This window comes from Macrosteles quadrilineatus, unplaced genomic scaffold, assembly GCF_028750875.1.
Source record: "Macrosteles quadrilineatus isolate MER2022 unplaced genomic scaffold, UCM_ALF_1.0 Scaffold_4__1_contigs__length_99947679, whole genome shotgun sequence".
Lineage (NCBI taxonomy): Eukaryota > Metazoa > Arthropoda > Insecta > Hemiptera > Cicadellidae > Macrosteles > Macrosteles quadrilineatus.
The window spans coordinates 31166231-31189031 of record NW_026542597.1 but is presented as its reverse complement, the minus strand read 5'-3'; the positions used below and the strand labels follow the sequence as shown (position 1 = coordinate 31189031).

At 36.8% G+C, this 22801-nt stretch overlaps 2 protein-coding genes across 9 annotated transcripts in view; both read right to left on the bottom strand.

The window, feature by feature from the left end:
* Positions 1 to 19740, bottom strand: part of LOC128991505 (polyhomeotic-proximal chromatin protein-like) — a 52225-nt gene extending 32485 nt beyond the window's left edge. For 7 of the 8 annotated variants that reach the window (XM_054414434.1, XM_054414438.1, XM_054414439.1 and 4 more), the window contains exon 1: positions 19695 to 19740. The gene's annotated coding sequence lies outside the window, so the exon portion shown is untranslated. Of the gene's footprint in view, positions 1 to 10131; positions 10248 to 19694 lie in introns of those variants that run through there. The other variant, XM_054414435.1, reaches the window with a different exon arrangement.
* A 1226-nt stretch (positions 19741 to 20966) lies between these two features.
* On the bottom strand, positions 20967 to 22568 carry LOC128992831 (piggyBac transposable element-derived protein 4-like). The gene has a single exon (XM_054416574.1). The coding sequence runs from the start codon at positions 22566 to 22568 to the stop codon at positions 20967 to 20969; it is 1602 nt and encodes a 533-aa protein (XP_054272549.1).
* Positions 22569 to 22801: the final 233 nt, after the last annotated feature.

Here is a 22801-nt window from a genome sequence, read left to right as displayed (position 1 = left end):
ACCAGTTAGGGCCTACTCAATAATTTAAATAAGCTTGTTGCATCTTCCTACAGAGCACTGTATTGCCTACTTAATTTATAATCAAGGAACATTTTTTCATTGTGACCAATTAAACTAAGTAAAAACAGATCCATTTTAACTACACCAATCTGCATATAACACTACAATAAAGCGCCACAAATTAGAGAATGTCAGTTATTTTTCCATTAACTCCTAATTGGTGAGTGTTTCTTAATTGCTGTTGACTTTCCTTTTACACTCACCAGTTCTACTCAACTCAAAAGCAAAGTGAGTGTTATAATACTTCTTTTTAGGAAATTGATTAGTGGGCCAGGATGCATTAAACATATTTCATTCATTAATTACCTAATACTGTATCTTAATGCCTTTTCCCAATCTATATATTAATAGGCAAGCATGCTTCTTTAAACCCTTTTTCCTCAGCTTGTGTGCATCGCAGGGAAAATCTACGCATACTGTTGGAAAACTAGTTTCCTGTAGATGTGGAGAATTCCTTTATAAATTAAAATGGACTTTAAAGTAAGCACAACAAAATGTATCTAAAATTAAAAAAAAATTAACATGGGCCTTATGGGTTGCCATGTTGCTGACGATATAACAACGAAATAAACAGACAATCTAAACAAATGGAAGATATTCCAATCACATGTCTTAAAATTTACAGCGTGGGGTGAAAATAAAGAAGTCTGTACTACATTAAATGTTCTTGGTTGAGTTTTCAACCACTGCACTAGTGTGTATTAAATTATACCCAAGTGGTCAAATGTCTAGTGTATGGTAATAAGGTTTTTGGATGCCAACCCTTAAAATAAACTACAATATTTTTGGTTTGGTTAGCAAGATTTTACCACAGGACTGATCGGGTTGATACTGGTGTAATAATAGGTACAGTAGGTAAGTACTGAACTAAAACATTTCACTCCAACAGTACATTTGCCCTCTTTTTGGTTTGATAAATTAACTAATATTTATGTGACCACGGTGTGGAACATTATGACAGCAAGATGGGGATTCGTAATAAAGGAGAGTGGATATGAGATGGGAGGGTTGGGATGAAATGGGACTGACTCCCCAGGGAGGGAAAGTTGGGGATCCCATCCACACAACTTACATCCCCTATCTGCGAACTTAACCTACACCAGATGTAACTTATCATGAGTCTAAAATCAAACTCAAGCTGGATACAACATTCAAAATTCATTGAACTTTTAAATCGTACTATTGAAAGATAATTTTGCTATATTAAAAAAAATTCTTAAACAAGGTTTCTAGGATTGAAAAGTTATTTTTTGTTTCTTCTTGTCGTAAGACGCTAGGCACGAGCCCGGGATTGTTTTTCACATTACCTTAGGCTAGTCCTGACCTATGGGTTGCGGCATAGGGTTGGATAGTACAATCTACAGTAACCCTGTAAGGGCAATTTCATGACATTTAATAAAGCCGCGTTTACACCGGAGTTTCAAACAAAAAGTTGCAAACTTTTATTGCAAACAGCAGTTGCAAACAGTAGTTTCAAATAAATGTTTGCAATTTTTATTTCATGATTTGTTTCCATGTTTCATGAAATTGTTTGAAATAATTTCGACCTTGATTATGACTCGCCTCGTTCTGGTTCTTCGGATCAGTCCTTCCGAGGATGTCAAGTGTCAAGTGTCGAGGATGTCATTTTAGCCGCGGCGGCGTGTGTCGTGTTGTCAAAGCAACGTAGGCCGAGTCGATGCTAGGTGAACATCGGTGATTGTATAAATCATCAAATTAAAATTATTATTAATTTTTAAAGATTGCAAGGAATTAATTATAACCCTTTTAATTCACCTGAGACGTTATTTTTATTTTAAATTAGACGACCTTGTCATTTGAGATTAGTGTTAATTCATTGACAGTCAAACAGCATTTTCCCGATTAATTTAACACTGAATCAAGACACAGGGTCGCAGTGATCACGTGAGTGAGAGTGAAGGTGGTAGCGTAGGGGATGGCGGAGAAATGTTTCTGTTTCGTGTTTCAATGGCTCATATTGACCGAAACTAGTGTTGCAAACAGAGAGTTTGCAACTCCCTTTGATCTTTACCGACTTCAAGTGGAAACAAAAATTTCTGTTGCAAACACTGAAAAACTGTTTGCAACAGCGAAATGTTTCGTCTAAAAATGTGCGTTTTTAGAGATGTTTGCAATTTCTGTTTGCAACTCGTGTTTCAAACTCCGGTGTAAACGTGGCTTAATCTCAACAAAAATCTATTCATCAAAAGATATCATAACTGTAATAACAATGATTAGTGGGTAGATCAATTGTTTCAAATTACCTAATTAAGTACTATATTTTATATACCAGTATATTTATATTGAAGTTAAAGTGACCCCCTCCCTTGCCTATTATTTTTATTTCCTTCATTAGGCCTACTCCATAGTCCTATTGATGATATGAAATATTTCATAGGCTAATTATTATTTGTTAGCTTGCCAAGTAGGCCCAAAGATAAACAGAATTTTAAACCTGTTGCTGCTTATAATTAAGTTACAGTATAAAATATTCATTAACCACAGTAACGTGTAACCGGGACCAAAACTGTTAAAATGAAGCCTAATGTACATTTTACTTTTAATAAGCAGTTTTGTTTTAACCTATGCTTATTACATATGTGCACTAATTATGTTTAAATATTCTACCTAAATGGGCTTGTAAGACCCAAGTGATTCCAATGGTTAGTTTTTCTTTTTACCAATTTTGCGGACAAAATTGATATTAATGGGACTATACCGGTACTTACTTAGGAGTTACCAATGAGAGTGAAAAATTCAATTAAAGTAAAGATGTGTATGGGCTTTCTACAAGTGTCTTGAAATATGTGATACTAGCAATATTGTGACATCTTGTCACCTGCATCAACTCCTGTCTTGCTGAAGGAACTTTTCCTAGTTCTCAAAAAATTTGGTTTCCGTAGTGGGTTGTCTACCACAGATGCCCTAGAGGAATTTATGTCCGACATCTTATTGGCTTTTGAGGATGGCAGCTTTGACCAGCTCACTGCTTGCGATCTGAGCAAGGCTTTCAATTTTGTTGATCATAAAATGTTGCTAGAAAAGTAAGATTATTAAAGCATTTGTGGTATTCAGCTTAAGTTTTTTAAATCATACCTGAGTGGTAGAACTGAATACGTTGATGCAGGTGGTAATGTGTTGGATTGCTTGGAAGTTAAATCTGGAGTGCCACAAGGATCAGTTATTGGACCATTGCTGTTTATTTTAACAATAGGCCAAAGTGACTTAGATTTTAATGTGATTGTTTCGTCCACTGTTATACTTGCCGACGATGCAACTTTTTGAATTATTCACCCAGATTCTGACTTGTTAGGATCAAAGGTAGAACGTACTTTAGACAGAGTTAAATGTGGTTTAATTCAAACAGCCTACACTAGAACATTGACAAGACTCAGAAGTACTCGATTAACATTGTACCTGATTCGTACGTTCGAATAGCTTAAGTTATTTTGCATTTTTCCAGTCTGTGATAAATTATGGCCTAATTCTCTGGGGAAATAGTTGTCATGTTAGTGAAGTTTTATTGATCCAAAAAAAGTCTCTTAGAATAATCAATAAGGGGTAAGTATTTTACCGATCATAATGTAGTAAGCCCTTGTTTAGTAATAGTAAAATTTTGACTTTGATAAATCTATTTGATAACCTATATATTACTTATTTGTTTGTTTAATACCTAAGTTATTTTTAAAAAAAGATTAAAGCATAGGTTCTTTAGTTTTCAGATCGGACTTAGGCCTACATGAACACAATAAGTTACCAGAAACCAATCCTTACTTGAGTTACCATACACTAGGTTAAGTAAATGTCAAAGTAGCTTTAATTATTGTTAGTCATAAGTTTAAGACCGGCTTTAAAAATAAACTTATAAAGACTTCTTTGTAACAAGACCCTACTACAAAATAAATGATTTCTTTGAGGCTGTAGATGACTGAAGATGATGTGAAGAACAGAAATAAATCCGGACGAGCCCCCTTTCTTAAGGACAGCGGAGGCGAACATAACTTATACAAGCCCGATACAAGCTCTCTTATTTATTACTGGTTATTAACCTAATTCACAAATGCAAATGTAGGTAAACTTAAGCTTCCTGAACTGATAATTTAGCCAGGATAGGTTAATAAATATAATAAGTTAATGACCAACAAGCAGTTCCAAACCTTCAAACAGGTACCTAAACAGACTCTTCTAGGATTCAAATGACAACATTCTGGTTGTAGCCTGCCTAAGTAACCTATCTTACTAAGTAGAGTCACAGAAAACATATTACTATAACCCAGAATGCCAACCGCGTGGTAAAAAGCATTAAGTGTTTTGAGAGAGCTTTGCCTGTCAATCGTAGGCAGCGCCACCAGCGTTACCATGCACTCAGCATAGCAACAACGCTGGTGGCGCTGCTTACGATTGACAGGCAAAGCTCTCTCAAAACACTTCAGTTAAATGCTTTTTACCATGCGGTTGGCATTCTGGGTTATAGTAGTATGTTTTCTGTGGTAGAGTTCACTAAGCTCCACAGCTCGTTTAGATAACTAATAACGTAAGTTAGATAGGTATTGAAGGTAAGCTTAAGTAAACTTAAACTCTAGGTAATTAATTTAACCCTTTCTTGTACAACACAGATAGCCTACCTTAAGTTACCTAAGTTGCCTTAAGTTACGGCTTTGACATAGGCCTACCACGACTCAATGTTCAAAATCTGCGTAGAAATAAGTTAAATGTTAGCAATCAGGCACTGATGAGATACCTACATTACATACCTTAACTTAAGCTGACGTAAGTTACAAACCAATGTAAGGCAAAGTAATAGAAAGGTTACAACTAACTTAAGTTACTTTATGATTACCTTATTACTGAACTATTTGACTAAGAATTAAGTGAATGCACTGTTTTATGTCATAACTCAAACTCAACTAACTTTATTTACCTTTATACAAACATAGAATAACAAATAAACATATGATAATAATTAATAGAAATTAACAGGTGTTATGAAATAAACTGTCTCACAACATCCTCCCTTTTAAGTTTGAAAGTTCTTCAACCAGCTTGGTTTTTGTATGTTTCTCTTTGGACGGTTGTATGGTTCTGTTTGATGTGTATTCGCTGACAAATTTTGTTCACTGTTTTCCTCTCTTAAATAAGGGGCAAGTTTGAGGTGGAATCGATTTCTTCTCACATTCCTCTTATCAGTTTCAACAATATATGAACGAGGGCTGTCGAGGATTTTCACAATCTTGCCATGTCTTCTAAGGTCCACAATCCAAACTGGGTCTCCTATATGAAGAGGATTGAGAGTTAGCACTTTGTGCCTTCTATCATAGTTGTGTTTGTACTTCTCACGATATCTTTCCTCTCTCCCTTTAAGATCCTTTAGATCTGGTTTTCCACAAAGCAAATGTCCTGTCTGAGGCAATGTGCTCCGTAATCGCCTGTTCATAAGAAGCTGAGAGGGACTGAACCCATTCCAGAGGGGTGTCGTTCGATAGGCTAGAAGCGCTAAATAAGGGTCTTCCACATTTTTCTTTAGAATCATTTTGGCGATTTTCACTGCCGCTTCAGCCTCTCCATTGCTTTGGGAAAATTTTGGGCTACTTGTTACATGCTTGAAGCCATAAACTTTGGAAAATGTCTTGAAATCTGAATTTTCAAGGACTTGAAATTGAGACCCACAGTCAGACCTAATTTCTTCTGGAATGCCGTGTCGACAGAAAAAGGCTTTGCATCTCATTATTACTTCTCGTGATGTTAATGACTCTAATTCAGCTATCTCAAAATATCTGGAGTAATAATCTGTCACAGTCAAAAACCAAACGCCTTCAAGTTTGAACAAATCCATCGCAAGTGTTTTCCATGGCCTGTCAGGGAATTGTGTGGGAAGCAATGGTTCATGACTGTTCCTTGAATGTTTAATACAAGTAGGGCATGATTTCACCATACTTTCAATGGCTGAAGAAATTCCTGGCCACCAGACTGACTCTTTTGCACGTAAACGACACTTGGTGATTCCAAAGTGACCTTCATGTACTCTTTGAAGTGCCCAAGACTGCAGAGCTGGCGGAATTACAAGTCTTGAACCTCGTAGTATCATCTCATTATCAACACTTAGCTCATCCTTAACTGAATTGTACAGTTTTAGGTCATCTCGCAATGATGTCTTAGAAGGCCAACCTTGGATGATTATTTTTTTCAGTTCACGTAAAGTCGGATCTTTATTTTGTTCCTCCAATACTTTAGCAACTATGCAGTCGTTTATATCGATGGATGACAAAACCATTTGAACAAACGCTTGAGTTTCTTCTTCTAACTCACGGTCATCAGTACCTGAAAATGGGAGAGGTGCTCTTGAAAGAGCATCAGGAACTAGAAGCTGCTTTCCAGGAATATAAGTAATTGAAAAATCATATCTCATGAGACGCAATCGAATTCTTTGAATTCTTGGAGACAATTCATCAAGATGTTTGGACTTCAAAATTTGAAGCAGTGGTTTGTGATCTGTTTGTATTGTTATTCTCTTGCCAATAATAAATTCTTGAAACTTTTCACATGCCCAAGCAACAGCTGTAGCCTCCCTCTCGATGTTTGCATAGTTTTTTTCAGAAGGAAGAAGGCTTCGGGATGCAAATGATACTGGTCGTATAGAACCATCATCTTGAACTTGAGAAAGAGTTGATCCTAGTCCTTGAAGCGAGGCATCACATGAGATAATTGTTTCCCGATTTACATCGTAAATAGCTAGGCAAGGAGAGTTGGTCAAAATGAGTTTTATTTCATCAAATGCCTTCGCCTGCTCTGGACCCCATATCCATGGAACGTTAGCTTGAAGTAGTGAATTCATTGGGGCCAAAATCTTAGCTTTGTCAGGAATAAACTTACCAAGAAAGTTTACCATCCCATTGAACCTTTGAAGTTCTTTTACGTTTTTTGGGCAGTCCATTTTGAGAATGGCGGAAACCTTTTCCTTATCAACAGAAATTCCATCGGATGAGAGGAAATGCCCGAGGAATTTAATACTTGACTTCCCAAACTCAGTTTTGTCTTTGTTAAGTGTCATTCCTACATTTTTAAGCTTTTCAAGTACTTGCCGAACAACTGTATCATGTTCTTCTTTCGTTTTGCCCCAAATCAGAATATCGTCCATATGGACTGCGACATTTGACTGGTTGTCTAAGATTTTGTTCATGCATTTCTGAAAATGTTCAGGTGCTGATGTGATTCCAAATGGAAGTTTGAGAAATTTAAACCGTCCAAAAGGGGTAAGGAAAGTAGTTAGATCCTGGGAATTTACATTTAAGGGGACTTGCCAAAAACCACTGTTTGCATCAAGTTTTGAAAACCATTTTGCTCCTGAAATTGAGCTGAGAGACGTTTCAATTTTGGGAATCGGATGATAAGACCGCTGGATGGATTCATTCAACTTTGTTAAGTCAACACATATGCGGACATCTCCATTAGATTTAGGCACTACTACCATTGCTGAGCACCATTCAGTAGCATGCTCAACTGGTGTGATTACATTATTTTGGACCATACTTTCTAGTTCTTTTTTCACTTGACACATTAGGGGTAAAGGTACTGTCCTAGGAGTGGTTATTGCGTATGGCTTTGCGCCATCCTTAAGTGCTATTGTGTAGGGATCAGGAATGACGCCCAGACCACTAAACATTTCATGGTATTCGGTAAAAAAGTCACTGTCTACCTCTGAAACTGAATTAACAAAAGTTAAAATTTTCAAGTCCTGTATTGCTGGACGACCAAGCAAGGGTGTTATGAGTCCCTTCACTACGTATACCATGTGATTTATTTTAACATCTCTGTATTGGATATTAGCTCTAACACAACCTACAGTTTCTAATTTTGTTCTACCAACCCCAAACAACTCAACTAGAGTCGGCTGGATCCTACTTGGATCAACTATGCCAGGGGGAATTACTGTTACATCTGCCCCTGAATCAATTTTAAATGTTTGTGGCTTTCCCTCAAATAGTAATTCTAGTTTCCAGGGCTTACATTTTGACCCATCCCCAAGTGTACCTATGCATACTTTATTATTTGAAGGTCCAAGTTCACTTACTTCATTTTCATCAGTTACTTCCTGTGCTTCTTTAGATCTGCAGACCTTCGAAAAGTGACCAATCTTTTTGCATAAGTTACATGTTGCGCTTTTTGCTGGACACGTGCTTCTTGGATGAGACGGTTTATAACCACACCAGATACATTGCGCTGGGTATTCTTGTTTCTTTTGACGAAACATATATCCTTGATTTTGGTTTGAACTCGATGACGTAGTTGCTTCAATTTGAACTCTTTTCTCATCACATAAATCTGCCTTCTCTTTCTTTACGTTATCTGCATGTCTTATTACTGTAATGGCCTTGTCTAAATTCATCTCAGGATCTAGCAACAAGCGATCACTAAGTTTCTCATCATTTAAACCCAGTATTAGTACCATCAACACCATTTCATCATTAAGTGAGCCCCAGTCACAGGTTCTAGCCAAGGAATGGAGACTAACTATAAACTCTTCAACTGTTTCATTAATTTTTTGTTGTCTCTTCAAAAACTTTGCTCTTTCAAAAATTAAGTTCCTCCGTGGAATAAAATGTTTGTCAAATAAATCTAAGACTTCTTCAAATGTTAGCGTTGATTCGGTTGCTAAATTAAAAGATGCAAAAATCTCATCAGCTTTCTCACCTAATGTGTATATAAGAGTGTTGATTTGTTTGTTCTCAGACACTTCAGATAGCCCAGATGCTGACCGATATCTTTGAAATCGTGTTTTCCATCTTGGCCAATCTGCTGGTACAAAGGAGAAACTAGCTGGAGGTTGAATTACTGAATGAGTGTTTGATACAATGATTGACTTCTTAGTTGAATTTTTGTATTCATTTTCTCTGCTTCTTTCATTTTCATTATCTTCATAGTCAGATTGTTTCCTTCTTGGATTTCTCTTCTGAGGCATAGCTCTAAACCGCTGCCACCATGAACTATTTGACTAAGAATTAAGTGAATGCACTGTTTTATGTCATAACTCAAACTCAACTAACTTTATTTACCTTTATACAAACATAGAATAACAAATAAACATATGATAATAATTAATAGAAATTAACAGGTGTTATGAAATAAACTGTCTCACAACAATTACCATGTCTTCATCTTTTACCCAATAAGGGATTGATGGCGTCAGAATTTCAATATATACAAAAATACATAATAACAAACTGAATTTGAGTAGATAAAAACATATATTTACAATAACTTTGGCATGTGGATATGCGGTTTAGCCAGACAATTCAGGAAAACTATCCTAAAAAAAATCCTTTAGAGAGTAGTGATGGCATGAGATTGTGCTACAGGAATTTCTACGAAACATTGAGCAGCTGAATAAGACCTTTCCATGCTTGGTATGGTTTGTTTACACGTGGATCAACTTACTATGTACTTATAGGTTAGCCAATGTTATTGATCTAAGAGCAAAGTGTTCATTAGTTTATTTCACAACTGAATCAGACAAACAATGCCCCTGCATTAAATTTGGAATTGTTTTAAGGCAGTATAGTGCTATACGGATATTTAATAAATTAAGTTAACGGTTAAACTAACTAAAGTACATACTCCCCTGAATAAGGGAGCATTTTACGTTTACTCTTTTACTAAACTTGGTTGGTAAGGTTTGTTTACACAAATTTACTACTTTTATAGGTTATGTATGCCCTAGTGTTATTGATCGCTGAGCCAAGTTTTAATTAGGCCTACATAACCTAAGGCAACATAAGTTATTGGCTGCAATCTTAGGCTAAGTATAATGTAATTTTAGAATTCTACATAGGTTGTAGCTATGGTTGTAGGCAGACTTCATAACAACATTCCATCCTAGAGAAAAATCAAACAAAAAAAAATCCTACAGATAGGAATCAACAAACGTTAGATTTGAGGTTATGTCCGCTAAATTAAAACTCCGTATAAAAGTTAGTTCCGAGTAAAACTAACGAGCTTAACAAAAATTAATGTCTATGAATAGCAATGGAAATCTTAATAAATAGTATATAACTATTATTTATTGTGTTTACTTACAACCAACAAGAACACTACGTCATCATAGCACATACACGGGAGCGGGGGAAGGCACAGGCACAGGGCACAGACGCGAAATCACCAACACCAACCCAAAACGAGAAACGCCGAACAGAAAATCTAATATGGCGAACTCGGAACTCGGCTCGGCTTGCGTGCTCTCCTCCACTGCGTCGTCATGCGCAGTAGACCAAAACTGGTCTCGACCAATCACAGGACTCGTTAGAACCCCCCTATGATCTACCGACCAATCACAATCAACATGCATTGCAACACCCAGCTTCATGGAGGGTCTATAATTAAACAGAAATGGAAGCCAGCAGCCAGCACTGAAAAAGATTTTTTTACTAGCCTTTTATTTCAAACCCAATAAACCATGTGGGTTACTTACTTCACTCTGGTCTTCGCGTCTAAACATTTTACCCTGTACACCTATCAACCCACTCCATTACGAATTCTCCTCTATTGAGAAAAATTCTAATAGGTCCTATCTATGGAAAATATCTTTTACTCAATAAAATAGGTCCTATCTATGGAAAATATCTGTTACCCAATAAAATAGTAATGATGATATTAATCTCAGATTTCAAGGATAGTTTAACTTAATTAACTTATTAATTAATGTGTAGTGACCACAGTACCAAATTACTGAAGTAACTTAGACGTCCCATCTATATGGACCAGCTGTAGCTATTTCTTTTTAATTAGGTAGGTCTAGTGGACTAGCCCGTAATGGGGTTGGCAAATTAACAAATTGTATTAAAATTCAATAAAACCAGCTTACTCTACAGGAATGTAACATAATAGTTATTTGTGCAACTAGTGAGCAATTGCAATTTGCACATTATATTTTTTCCTACAGTTACCATAAAACAAATAAATTGGTAAAGAAACGTGACATATTTTTACACAGAAGTGAACTTTTAATATGACATTTAACGTGAAGTGACAAATACAACAGTACAACAGCTGACCAGCTGATTTACAGCCAGTGCTGCCAACGTATTTCGCGCGCATACGACCTTGTCTGCATGTTACGCGCTCACTATTTCCTGCCTTCATGTTGCAAATCTGGAGTGAGACAAAGTAATTAGAGTGAGACAATGTTAACATTGTCTCACTGATGAGCGAATTGGCCACTTTGCTTTCTCAAATCAGTGAGAGAACATGTACATTGTTAGTTAACTGTAGAAAAATATTTTTTCTCTGAAACTCCACGTCATAGCTGTAGTTTTTCTTTGTTCATCTAATGACAACATAATCAGTGTAGTCAATTTGGACTTGATTTGTATGATTACATAACAGAGTTTATAGAATACGCAAGATTCCACAATTATAAACTTTTTTTGTATGAAATATGTTGAGCTATGTAAAATTAACTTTAAACATATTATATGATGTGGAATGATCTACACTACAAAAGCAAGAAACAAAAATATTTAAACCAATTAATCGGTCTTAATACTTTAATTGATATTTTACAAACAAATCGCGGAGTTTATTGGAAATTCGCTTAGTGGTACCTTGCGGTTTCCGATCAGAATGGTACCTTTCGCTTAGCCATAATAGGTTTGTTGCGGCGGGGGGTTTAATTCAATGAAAGGACAAAATACTTTTACTAAAAAAAAATCAAATCTGGATAGATAGAATAACTTATGTTACCATATAAATTAATAAATAGGTACAATTTTAAAGGCAACACAGTCAAAACCGTTAGGCCTACTGAGGTGTAGGCCTAGAATTCAAATGTGGATAATTTTGATTTTATTAGGCCTATTATTATTAACGTCGTAGATTCCGCAAACATAACAATACTTGTAATGATGAAATATAATTACAGGCTTACTTTATTTACGTACAAAACTACAAATCCGTCCAACAACAATGGACACACCACACTGTACTGTTCACCCGCTTGTCGTAGTTATCAACTTTGCCACTAGGTCGCAGGAGCTGTACTTTCGCGAAATATCACACTCTGCATTATTGATCTGTAAACACCGATTGGATTTATCTATCTAATCAATGAACGTTGGGTGGACATTGGCCAAGCTTTGCTCGTTAGAATATATTTTCACTTGAAAGAATATAGGATCTTGTTTGCCATAACAATTCACTAATTATTTAAACAATCAACCTAAAACATATTCTTAGCATATTTCCAGTTGTTGATGTCTCTCTTTTCAGACTTGTTTCGTAATCTACTAGTTTTCGAGACTAGTTTTCTGGCTCAGAGTAAAGGGACTCAGAAATTGTTTAACAATACTCATTATTTGTTTATATTAAACTCGTCATAGTTCTGGTGTTTGGCAATTTTACCAAAATAAACAAGTCTTTGAACGAGCCAAATTTAAGTTTTTCAAAAATTCCCTGCAGCGTAAAATAAGTAGCCCAATGACATTTTGTATTTAAATCTCTTATTTTGTGTGGGTTTATATAATTCTTTACAGGCCAAAAATGTAGAGAGTCTCGACGTGAATTTTTGGGTGCAAAGAGCCGCTTGCCATCTCAAACGTCACTTGCAAAACTCGACACATTCCATCTATTATTTTTTTTATCCATTTACTATCGAAATTTATCATCATCGCCAAGCGTCCAAAACCCAAATGTTTTACTAGATCCAAAAAGACATAGAATGACATTTTCAACTAAAATGAAAATGTCTCCTATGCCAACCACCCTCATTTCGACCATTCGTTATCCCTCATTTCCATACGTCCACCATTACTTGATCAGCTATGCAGGTAGATTACGTAAGGGTCCCACCCCAGCTATGGCGGCGCCTTCTCAACATGGAGGTGTATAAAAACTCCCCTTTGTTCTACCGACTGTCTCCCTCTCTGTCACCACCCTCGCCGCGGGGAGTCTCCATCTCCCGTCCTTGACTGGTAATTTATTCCCCGCGGCAGACAGGTGGCTGGGGCTGATTTACAGAGGCCCGGGCAGCGACGTTGGCAAAACCTACAGACAAGACCGGAAGAACAGAGATCTGATGTGGCGAAATGTTGAAGTTATCAACAGAAGGCCAGAAAAGGATATCTGATTGTAGCAAGATGTTGTGATAAATATGTCGACTAAAGTCTAGAAGGAAAAGAAATCTTGATTGTAACTTTCAAACTTTTAAAACAAAGAGAGGGACGAAATAAATGCTGTGGCAACATTGTGTGATGATTTTTTCAACTAAAGAAAGAAGAAGGTTTGTTTTATAATGTTGTGATAAACTTATCGACTGAGGATTGTAAGGACAAGAAATTTTAAATGTAGTAAACTTGAATAAATAGTCATGAAGACCGGAAGAAAACTAAATATTTTTGTTGAAAAGTTTTGTTATAAATTTGTAAACTTTTACCAGAAGACCGTGCAAAATTGAATTGCGGATAAATGTACCAAATTTGTCAACTGATGAGTGACAAACCATGAATAAACGAGTTTCACGTAGTGTACGATACTAATTAAAATAATAATGTAAAAGAAAAAAAGGTTTATAACCAAAGTAAAGATGGAAAACTTCTTCTTAGTTGCCGGTTTTGTATTACTCACTTGAGGAACCGAACTTTAGTAATAACATATTTTCGATACAAATAATTGAGATTTCTCGGAAGGCTAAATGTGCGTAGATAAGTGATGCGATTTAGTGAGGGCGAGCTCTCTCACTATTTTGTCACATTGTGCGCGGCCACTGGGTCGGTACGGAATTTTTCATTAGTTAAAAACATTGAATCAAATTAGCATGCGCTACTGCATCATCACGGCCGGCAACGGCGTTCCGCACCTTCGGCATGTCCGATCAGAGAGCTGTGCTCTCTGTGTCCGATAGAAAATCTGGAGCTACGAACTCCAGGAACTTCTGTGACGGCGGATCCGTCCGACCGAGCCAGTGCGCTCCATTTTTGTGCGTGGTTCAAGCATCGTTGTATGTAGCCTAGTCGTAGTCTATCGATGGGTTCAAGTCATCATCGAAGTGTATAACACAACAGTTGTGTTATATACTTCGATGGTTCAAGTGCACCCTATAGTTTCTGTAATCAATGGTGGGCGTGTAACCGTATAAAAGTCGATTTTTAGAATCACCTTTTTACTTTGCGTACTCAGTCCGTCAAGAAGCACGATGAAGTAACTATATTATAGTAGACTAATATTTTTTAAATGGCGTTGGTTTCTGTTTATGATTTTAAGGAACCACGTTTTGTTTCTATATTCAATTGGTTCAAGCATAGTTGTATGTAGCCTAGTCGTAGTCTATCGATGGGTTCAAGTCATCATCGAAGTGTATAACACAACAGTTGTGTTATATACTTCGATGGTTCAAGTGCACCCTATAGTTTCTGTAATCAATGGTGGGCGTGTAACTGTCTGTGGTGTAACCTTATAAAAGTCGATTTTTAGAATCACCTTTTTACTTTGCGTACTCAGTCCGTCAAGAAGCACGATGAAGTAACTATATTATAGTAGACTAATATTTTTTAAATGGCGTTGGTTTCTGTTTATGATTTTAAGGAACCACGTTTTGTTTCTATATTCAATGGTAGGTGGGCAACTGATCTAGCTACAGAACCACATCGTTCCGTTTCTTAACTACTTTTGAATAATCATAACGCAAAAATAAACTTCCATTCGAATTGAATTACACAATATAGGTCTACGTATGGCACTATTAATCAAACCTCCAATCCTGCAATACCGCCGCGGAGCTAAAGCCTAGTCTAAATGGAAATCAACCTATCAGTATCGGCGTGCCGTGGTAAAATTCAGTTAGCCGAGAGGAAGGGAGGGAGGGGGTCAATTATTAAAAGCGTAGCGTGCTACACACATGAGCTAACTAACAATACCCTATAGTTAGACTAATAACATCACAGTGGCCTGAGGCCTAAACGCGGCCTAACCACTGGCCTGTAGCCTATCTACAGCGATAAACTACTGGCTTCTGTGATAAATGATGAATGGATCTCAAAGTAACTACAACCTTTGACTATTGATAGAAGTAGTCCAGACGTCTCAGACCCGAGTTGTAGCTAGTTTGAAATCAAGATGAAAAGTTAGACTAATAACATCACAGTGGCCTGAGGCCTAAACGCGGCCTAACAACTGGCCTGTAGCCTATCTACAGCGATAAACTACTGGCTTCTGTGATAAATGATGAATGGATCTCAAAGTGGGTCGCCGGAATGGTCGCCCCCGGAAACATCACCCCCCAGGCTAAACGTGACGTCACGAAACCAGACAACCAGCTGGTATAAAATCTATGTCCGCGACCGGAATCGCACCCCCCCAAGGGCTTGACAAGTAATTTATCAAAGTCTAGTTGATACGAACTAATTATGTTATTAATTTTAATTCAAACAAGTAGAAACGGAAAGGTCTCCCCCGGCAAGGCATCCCCTATGTACACCCCGGAATCGTCCCCCCCTGAAACGCTACCCCTAGTAGGGCTGGGCTGCTCGGCAGCCTACCTGCTGCCAGTCCTCCCCAGTCCATTGTTCTGAGGGTCGGCCGCTCGTTCATTATTATTGTCGCTTGGACAACAGCTTTTCCACAGAAGAAAATTGCAGACGCTGTGGTGGAATATCAATCAGTAGATTTAGATGTGTATGAACTTCTAAGACAACTAAATAATACGAGCAAAGATTGGCTTTAAAAATGATTCTTTTATACTTAATTCATAACCAACGATAATGCGTAAAGTATACATTTTTTCTGTTGCATTAAATAGTAGTTATAATTATCAACTTCAGTAAACTTACCTTACACCCTATGGTAATTGTTAAGCAACACATTTGTTAAAAATAGAATAATTTCTAAATGTATTAAAAATGAATCGCATTGCTTTAGGTTTGGCCCCGATTTAATTCATAATTTGAAAATTAGAAACAGATTATTAAATAAGAATAAACATAATAATATCTTTTAGGGGATTAATCCCTTAAATTTAACTAAATAATTAATTGTTAGTAATTACAAATATGTAAATGATACTATTCTAAAGGTTATGCCAAAAAGTACCTTAATTCAGAAACAGCCTAGGCTAGATTCATATCACTGGAATAGAGTCAAAATATAATGAAAGTATAATCAAAATATCAGAATCACTTTAAATCGAGAAGAGGACTTGCAATCAGTGTTGATATACCAATAAATTAGTTTTGTTATAAGATGTATATGTTTAGAAAACCTTTTTGCTACTGAAGTTTGCAAAATTATGTTTCATAATTACTAAGGGGAAAATATACGTGAGTAAATGTTGAGCTGTAAACTTGTATTACATCGCTTAAACGATAGTAAAATTCGTATATATTCCAATTAATGTATCACAAAGTGCCAATTTTAATCAAAAATACCCCCGCCACAGCAAACCTGCAGACTAAGCGAATTTCCATTTGCCTGATTGGATTTACGCTAAAATGTCTCTGTAAAAATATCACATTTATTCCCTATTTAAATAACATTAGTTCAATATATATCAATATCAATATCAATTGATATGGGGACGCCACCTAGGTGCGTATTTTAACCCAAATATGAGTGTAGAATGGTGTGAGATGATCTGTGTAGCTTTGTTACTGACTAAGATCAGCTGTTTCATTAGCTAGGATCATTTATTTAAAGCCCAATGCAAATTACAGACGAATTCCATAAATCAATACTCTGAGAATAGTGGATACTATACTTAGGATTATGTTCTCTTGCAAACTTTTAAGTTAAATACGTATTAATATTCTGCGAACTACAGGTAGATTTAAATGTGTAATTTTCAAAACAATGGGCGACCGTTCATGGAATAACTGTACTACTTCAATGTCAATTTAGTTATTTAATATCAGCAATGTGAAATCATGAAATAAAGGGAATGTGACACGGTTGCTTACTTCTCTATCAACGCAAACGTAAACATTGTGAGCTTTTTCCTGTTTATTGCCGAAGAAACTAACCAATATTTACTTTCTAAATTCTTTTTACGGGAAAGAGTCCTTCGCCAATATCAAGTCAGGAATATTCTCGATGCACTTATTTTAGTATAAAATCCAGACAATTATTTATACATCATTTATTGCTCAATGTTTACAATTTAAGAATTAGAATTAGGAAATGTGAAAATATGTTTGTCAAGTGTGTACTGTATTATGATGTTGAGTGGTTGAAGCAGGCTCATATTAATATGAGTTGATTCCTTACTTAATTTTTACTATTACTATAAACATTTTATTTCATTTCCACGTGTTTCAAATACATTTCATGCGTTGACGGAAAAAAAACTATATGTAATTTACACATCATTTGATGTATAAAATTAAGGGGAAATGTCTAGAGAAAGCACAATATCAAAGTGTTAATTTGTATTTATCTTAATATCCACAACATTTGCGTAATAATGCCATATACTTCCCATTCTTGCGAGTTCAGTCGAACGGTGGTAATATGGGACAGTCTCTACCCTTGTGAACAATAGCTGGCTCGAGTCACGAGCCCAAGCCCTACAGCAGGTATACCGGGGGTGATCATGGAAGGGGGGGACCTTTCCGGGGTGTGCATTTTGAAAACGATCGGGGTTAACGTATCCGGTTAACATCAATTATTGTAATTAGAAAATCTGGTAATTGTATATGATAAGTGAATATAATTATCTAATTAATGCTCAAACTCAAAAATAACTCGTCTTATCGACGAGTGCATGCTGCAACTGAAATTGAGTGTCCGCGGCCGGAAACATCACCCCCCAGTCTCTGACGTCATTATGACGTAGGGGGGTGATGTTTCCGGGGGCGACCTTTCCGCGTCCCCCTCAAAGTAACTACAACCTTTGACTATTGATAGAAGTAGTCCAGACGTCTCAGACCCGAGATGTAGCTAGTTTGAAATCAAGATGAAAAGCTAGTGAGAAAAAAGAATTTTGACGATACAGTATCACAAAAATCAAGAGGTCCATTTAACTATGTAAAACGATTTGATTATGGGTACTAGAGTTTATTGTGCTCGCCTTCAAATCGCTGGTTCGATTCCAAACTAGATCAAATTGTGGGCCCATACTCCCATACTTGTTTCTGTAAGTATTCTATATATTCCATCGTCGGAATTGAATTAAATTATATCTAACAAAAAGTCATTGATAGTTACACGTAAAAAATGCCGATGGCGTAAACACAAACAAATATGTCCACTTCACTATCCAAACAATGTTAATGTTATTGTTACAATAAACCTCACTAATTCGACACCCGGTAACTCGACAGTCAGCTGACAGATGCACCCACACTTGTGGCATTCGCAGATGCGTCCACAACATTGAGCGGAGTTTCAGGGCCATTGACCCTCACCATCAAACTTCAAAATAATTTTTACCAACAATTTCAGCTAGAGAAACGTGTGTGCAGGGATAAACTTTTAGGGTTATTAAAATAGTTACACAATTATTTTCGAGCGAATAGAAACAATTTGTCAATAACACAGAGATATCATTATGCATTTTTGAGACCCTGATTTACGTTTTAAGCTTAAAACCTCTGGGATGGTATAACATTTACATTTTTCAAACAGGGCGGTACGGATGATTACATTCAACCTAAAATTTTTATAACTGATAACTGAATAACAGTTTAATTTTTAATTTTATGTGTTGATAAAAATAGAAAAGAAAACATTAAAGATGTCGATTTTCACTACACACCTACCTTCTTCAAGTGATGAAAACTGTAAAGATAAAATTAGAAAAAAAATAGACTTTTTAATACCACACTTCTATTTTCAAACGCTCGTATTTAACTATTATGACAACAACAAAACAAAACCAAACCATATGACAATGACAAATCAATTAGTTCAAAGTTAATATTCATCATAACAGACTAGGAGATATAACAGCCATTATTTTATATCCAAGAAATCAAGAACTAAAAAAAACTAACCAGCCAATAGACGTATATATTTAGTTTAACAATTCAACATGAATTTAATACAAGAAACGATGATCATCGAATAGTAATTTCCTCTAGACTGAGCTTTTGTTTATTCTCATCAGACGTTCTTTTGGAAATCTTGGGTTTGAAAAGCAACATATCTATCAATCATATAAACAAATTACGTCCCAAAAGCAAACATGTATGTATTCTTATTTTAATCAACTGTAAAAAACGACCAAACCATTATGTTAATGTTATTATTGTACCGTATGTTATTATTAGTGACGTCATGACGTGTGTTTATGATCCATACCGTTTCTGTTCTAATATCTTTGATAACAGTTACAATAATTCCTTTAAGTCAACAGCATTAATTTGTTTTTGTGTCAAACACAGCTTCCATAAGGATTACATTGAAACTTTGACGGCCCGTGGGGCGGATTCCTTGGTGAATTTGTTAACACCATATGGTTGTTAGCACTTACCGATATGGCCTTTATCACCATGAGAAATTTAAGAATGATTGCTTCAGCTGTCTTTCGTATTGCGGAATGCATAAGAGTCGACGTGAGCTTCACTCATTTCGCTCATTTAAAGTAAGATTGTATCATTCCTGGAGGCACAATGGAGACAATTATTTCAATACCTACAAAATTAAAGTACAGTACTTACAGTTCGGGCTCACTTTTGTTCTGTCCTTTTCGAGGAAGTATTCCGTCTGGAAAGAGAAAAAAAATACTATTAACAAGGTATAAAGCCATTTTATTGTTATATATTTTTTATCGTCAATTGAAAAGTATACTACTTATTTTAATTCATAATTGGGTAAGTTATAGCAAGTGGTCGTTGGTTATACCTCATTATTAGGTAAGTTTTACCAAGTGATCGTTGGATATACCAAAATCAAAGAATGTTTGTGACGTGTCTATTTTGTGTGACGTCAGTATAAAGTAATATTGGTTTTATTGCTACACCAAGGTATAGTACAAATATACAAATAAAAACAGGTAAATATACAAATATAAGTACAATGTAGTTTATATATTCATATTTAAGAGAGCGGTTGATTCTAAATTTAATCATAAACACCCAGTATTTCTAAAAACGCACCAACGTCACTATACCGTATTAGGGATAAATAAAATAATCAAACTAAGCGATTCTAAAATCAATGATAGGTGTCTCTCTTTTATGCAGCATGTATTAAATTACTCCCTTCCACCGTTCTCACCGTTCTACGTCCTTTTCCCATTGCGAAGCGCCGGTGTAGTAGCTATAGGTGTTCGATAAACCATAGATTAAAGGAGGCCTTGAATCTTAAACGTAGGCAATTTAAATAAATTTCCCTAAACTCTTTCGTCTTTTGCTTACAATTTAACTGGGATTTGAAAGGATGTTAAAAGGCAATAAGATGTTAATTACAATTGACATCACTTTGAGAGCTGATAATTATGAGCTAGAGGTAATGATTGTTGCGATCCTATAAAACGTGAAAACATATACAGTAATGTGATTACTTACAGTACTCAAAAATTATGTCAGGGTATCCAAATTATGGACCTAGATGTCTCAGTTTCGATTTTGGGTGAAATTGGTGAGGTAACTTCCGGGGCGGGAATTCCCGTCTTTAATTACCGATGCTGGTTTTTGTCCAACCCGTAACTATATTTCAGCCCCACGGTAAATAGTTTTTTTATATTCACTAATTCTTATAAAATTAATATTTGTATAACAAATAAATTTACCGCCCCTCCCACCACCAGTCTATTTAGCTTTCTGAAATATCAATCACAAAATGTTTTCAAAAACTTGTTATAAGTACACTATATAGGCAAAAAAATGAATTTTGTATGGAAATAATAAAATATACAACTAAAACATAAATATTACAAAATATGTACATTAAATTATACATCCCCACCCACCGCTATTTTGTTTTTAGGGTTACTCATCGACATCCTCATGGAACTTGTCGAAGCACCGGAGTTCGCAGAGGCCCGGCTCACCGGGACACACGGCACAAATGAACACAGTCTCTTTACGCTTTCCTTCTTTGCAACAAACACGGCACTTTTTCAAGACCCGGTTTCCATTTGCTTTGCGCTTCTCATTTTTTGACAGTCTATGGAGACTACCGCGTGTCGGAGTCACCATCAGTGGGGCGGGTTTTGGGGGCAATAGTTGTTCAATCACTTCCAAACGGAAATCGTACAGGCTCAGTCGATTGCCAGAGTTATGCTTGTTGTATAAAATAAACGCATTTGTCATGATCACCTGGAGAAAGTGCACAAATATCTTTTTATGCCAACGAAACGTTTTCAGTTCGCCGGGATAGTACGACATAATCTGGTCTAGGCGGTCTGTTCCCTTCATGTGAGCATTGTATTGTATCAACGGTTTAGGCATGACTCTCTGCTGGCTCCGTGTGTTGGTAGTTGTCGCCATCTGGTTGTCAAATTGTGAGGAAATGTATGTTACAGCACGCTTGTCTTTCCATTTGCCGATCATGATGCCCTCCGCATAGCGAGTGATAGTTTCACCTTTAGACAATGTGGCCGACTTGACATCTACGGGGGTGTGCTTCCTATCAGCACACAGAGTGCCTGTGGTGTAGGTTAGCCGTCGCAGGAGTTTAGATGAGAGGATGAAACTATTATAGAAATTGTCCATAAACAATGAGTGACCTTTGCCGAGGAAATCTTTCATGAGTTTCATGACTACATTCGCTGTATGGCCTTTTCCCGCAACATTATCAGCTTTCCCTGTGTACACGTGTAAACGAAGTATGAGTCCTCCTGGTTCGTTCAATGAATATATCTTTATCCCGTACTTGTGGCGTTTTCCTTGTACGTACTGCCGAAATGCTAAACGGCCACGCCACAGTACCATTTCCTCGTCCATGGTTAGCTCTCGACCAGGATAATAGATTTCCCTCATCTTATTGTTGAAGTAGTCGACAATAGGATTGATTTTGAAGGCCCTTTGTTCAACAGGTTCCGGGGTGTCCGTTGTTCCAACCCCGGAAAAATTTAAGCACCTTAGGATGATTTGGAATCTGTCTCGTGTCATATACTGGCTGAAAACACTACTTGTCGGACTAAACAACCTATGTGTTTTCCAATAGTCCTGCAATCGATTCATTCTAATAGTTCCGGTATGCATTAGTAGGCCTAAAAAGATCATTAGTTCGTCAAGAACCAAGTCTTTCCATTTTGTGATGCGAGATTTGGGCTTAGTATTTGGGGCACACAAAAATTCTAGTGCATACTTGTTAGTTTCAGCCACAATATTCTGTAGGAATACAACATCTGATAATAAACGGAACCAATCAATTGGCTTATTATTGCCTGGTATAGGCACACGAAGACCAGGTTCACCTGTAAACGGAATGTCCCGTAATCTGCCCATGACGCCAGGGGAGGCCGACCATTGAGGGGTGGTAATGTCGGCGTCATCCTCGTCTGAACTCCCACAACTGGATTCAGATTCTTCCTCATTCTCAGAATACGCGTGTTCAACTAATTCACTGGCACGGTGTTCATCCATTCCGCACAATACTGTAGACAGACACAAACACGAAGCACCGGCAAAGAACGGAGTGGTCGACACGGAAACGAAGCTGGAAGCTCTCCTATTTACAACGGAGATGTTGCAGAAAGCAGGTACAAAACGCGGCAATCGGACACAACAAGCTCACTCACGAAGCTGAGCAGAAGCAAAAGCAAGGTCTTTGGCATGGGAGGGGGCCGACATTTCCCGCCCGGTCCCAGTGGTGCCAC

Coding starts and splice junctions, on each gene's coding strand:
- LOC128992831 (XM_054416574.1), bottom strand. CDS start 22,568: ATGGATGAACACCGTGCCAGTGAATTAGTTGAACACGCGTATTCTGAG.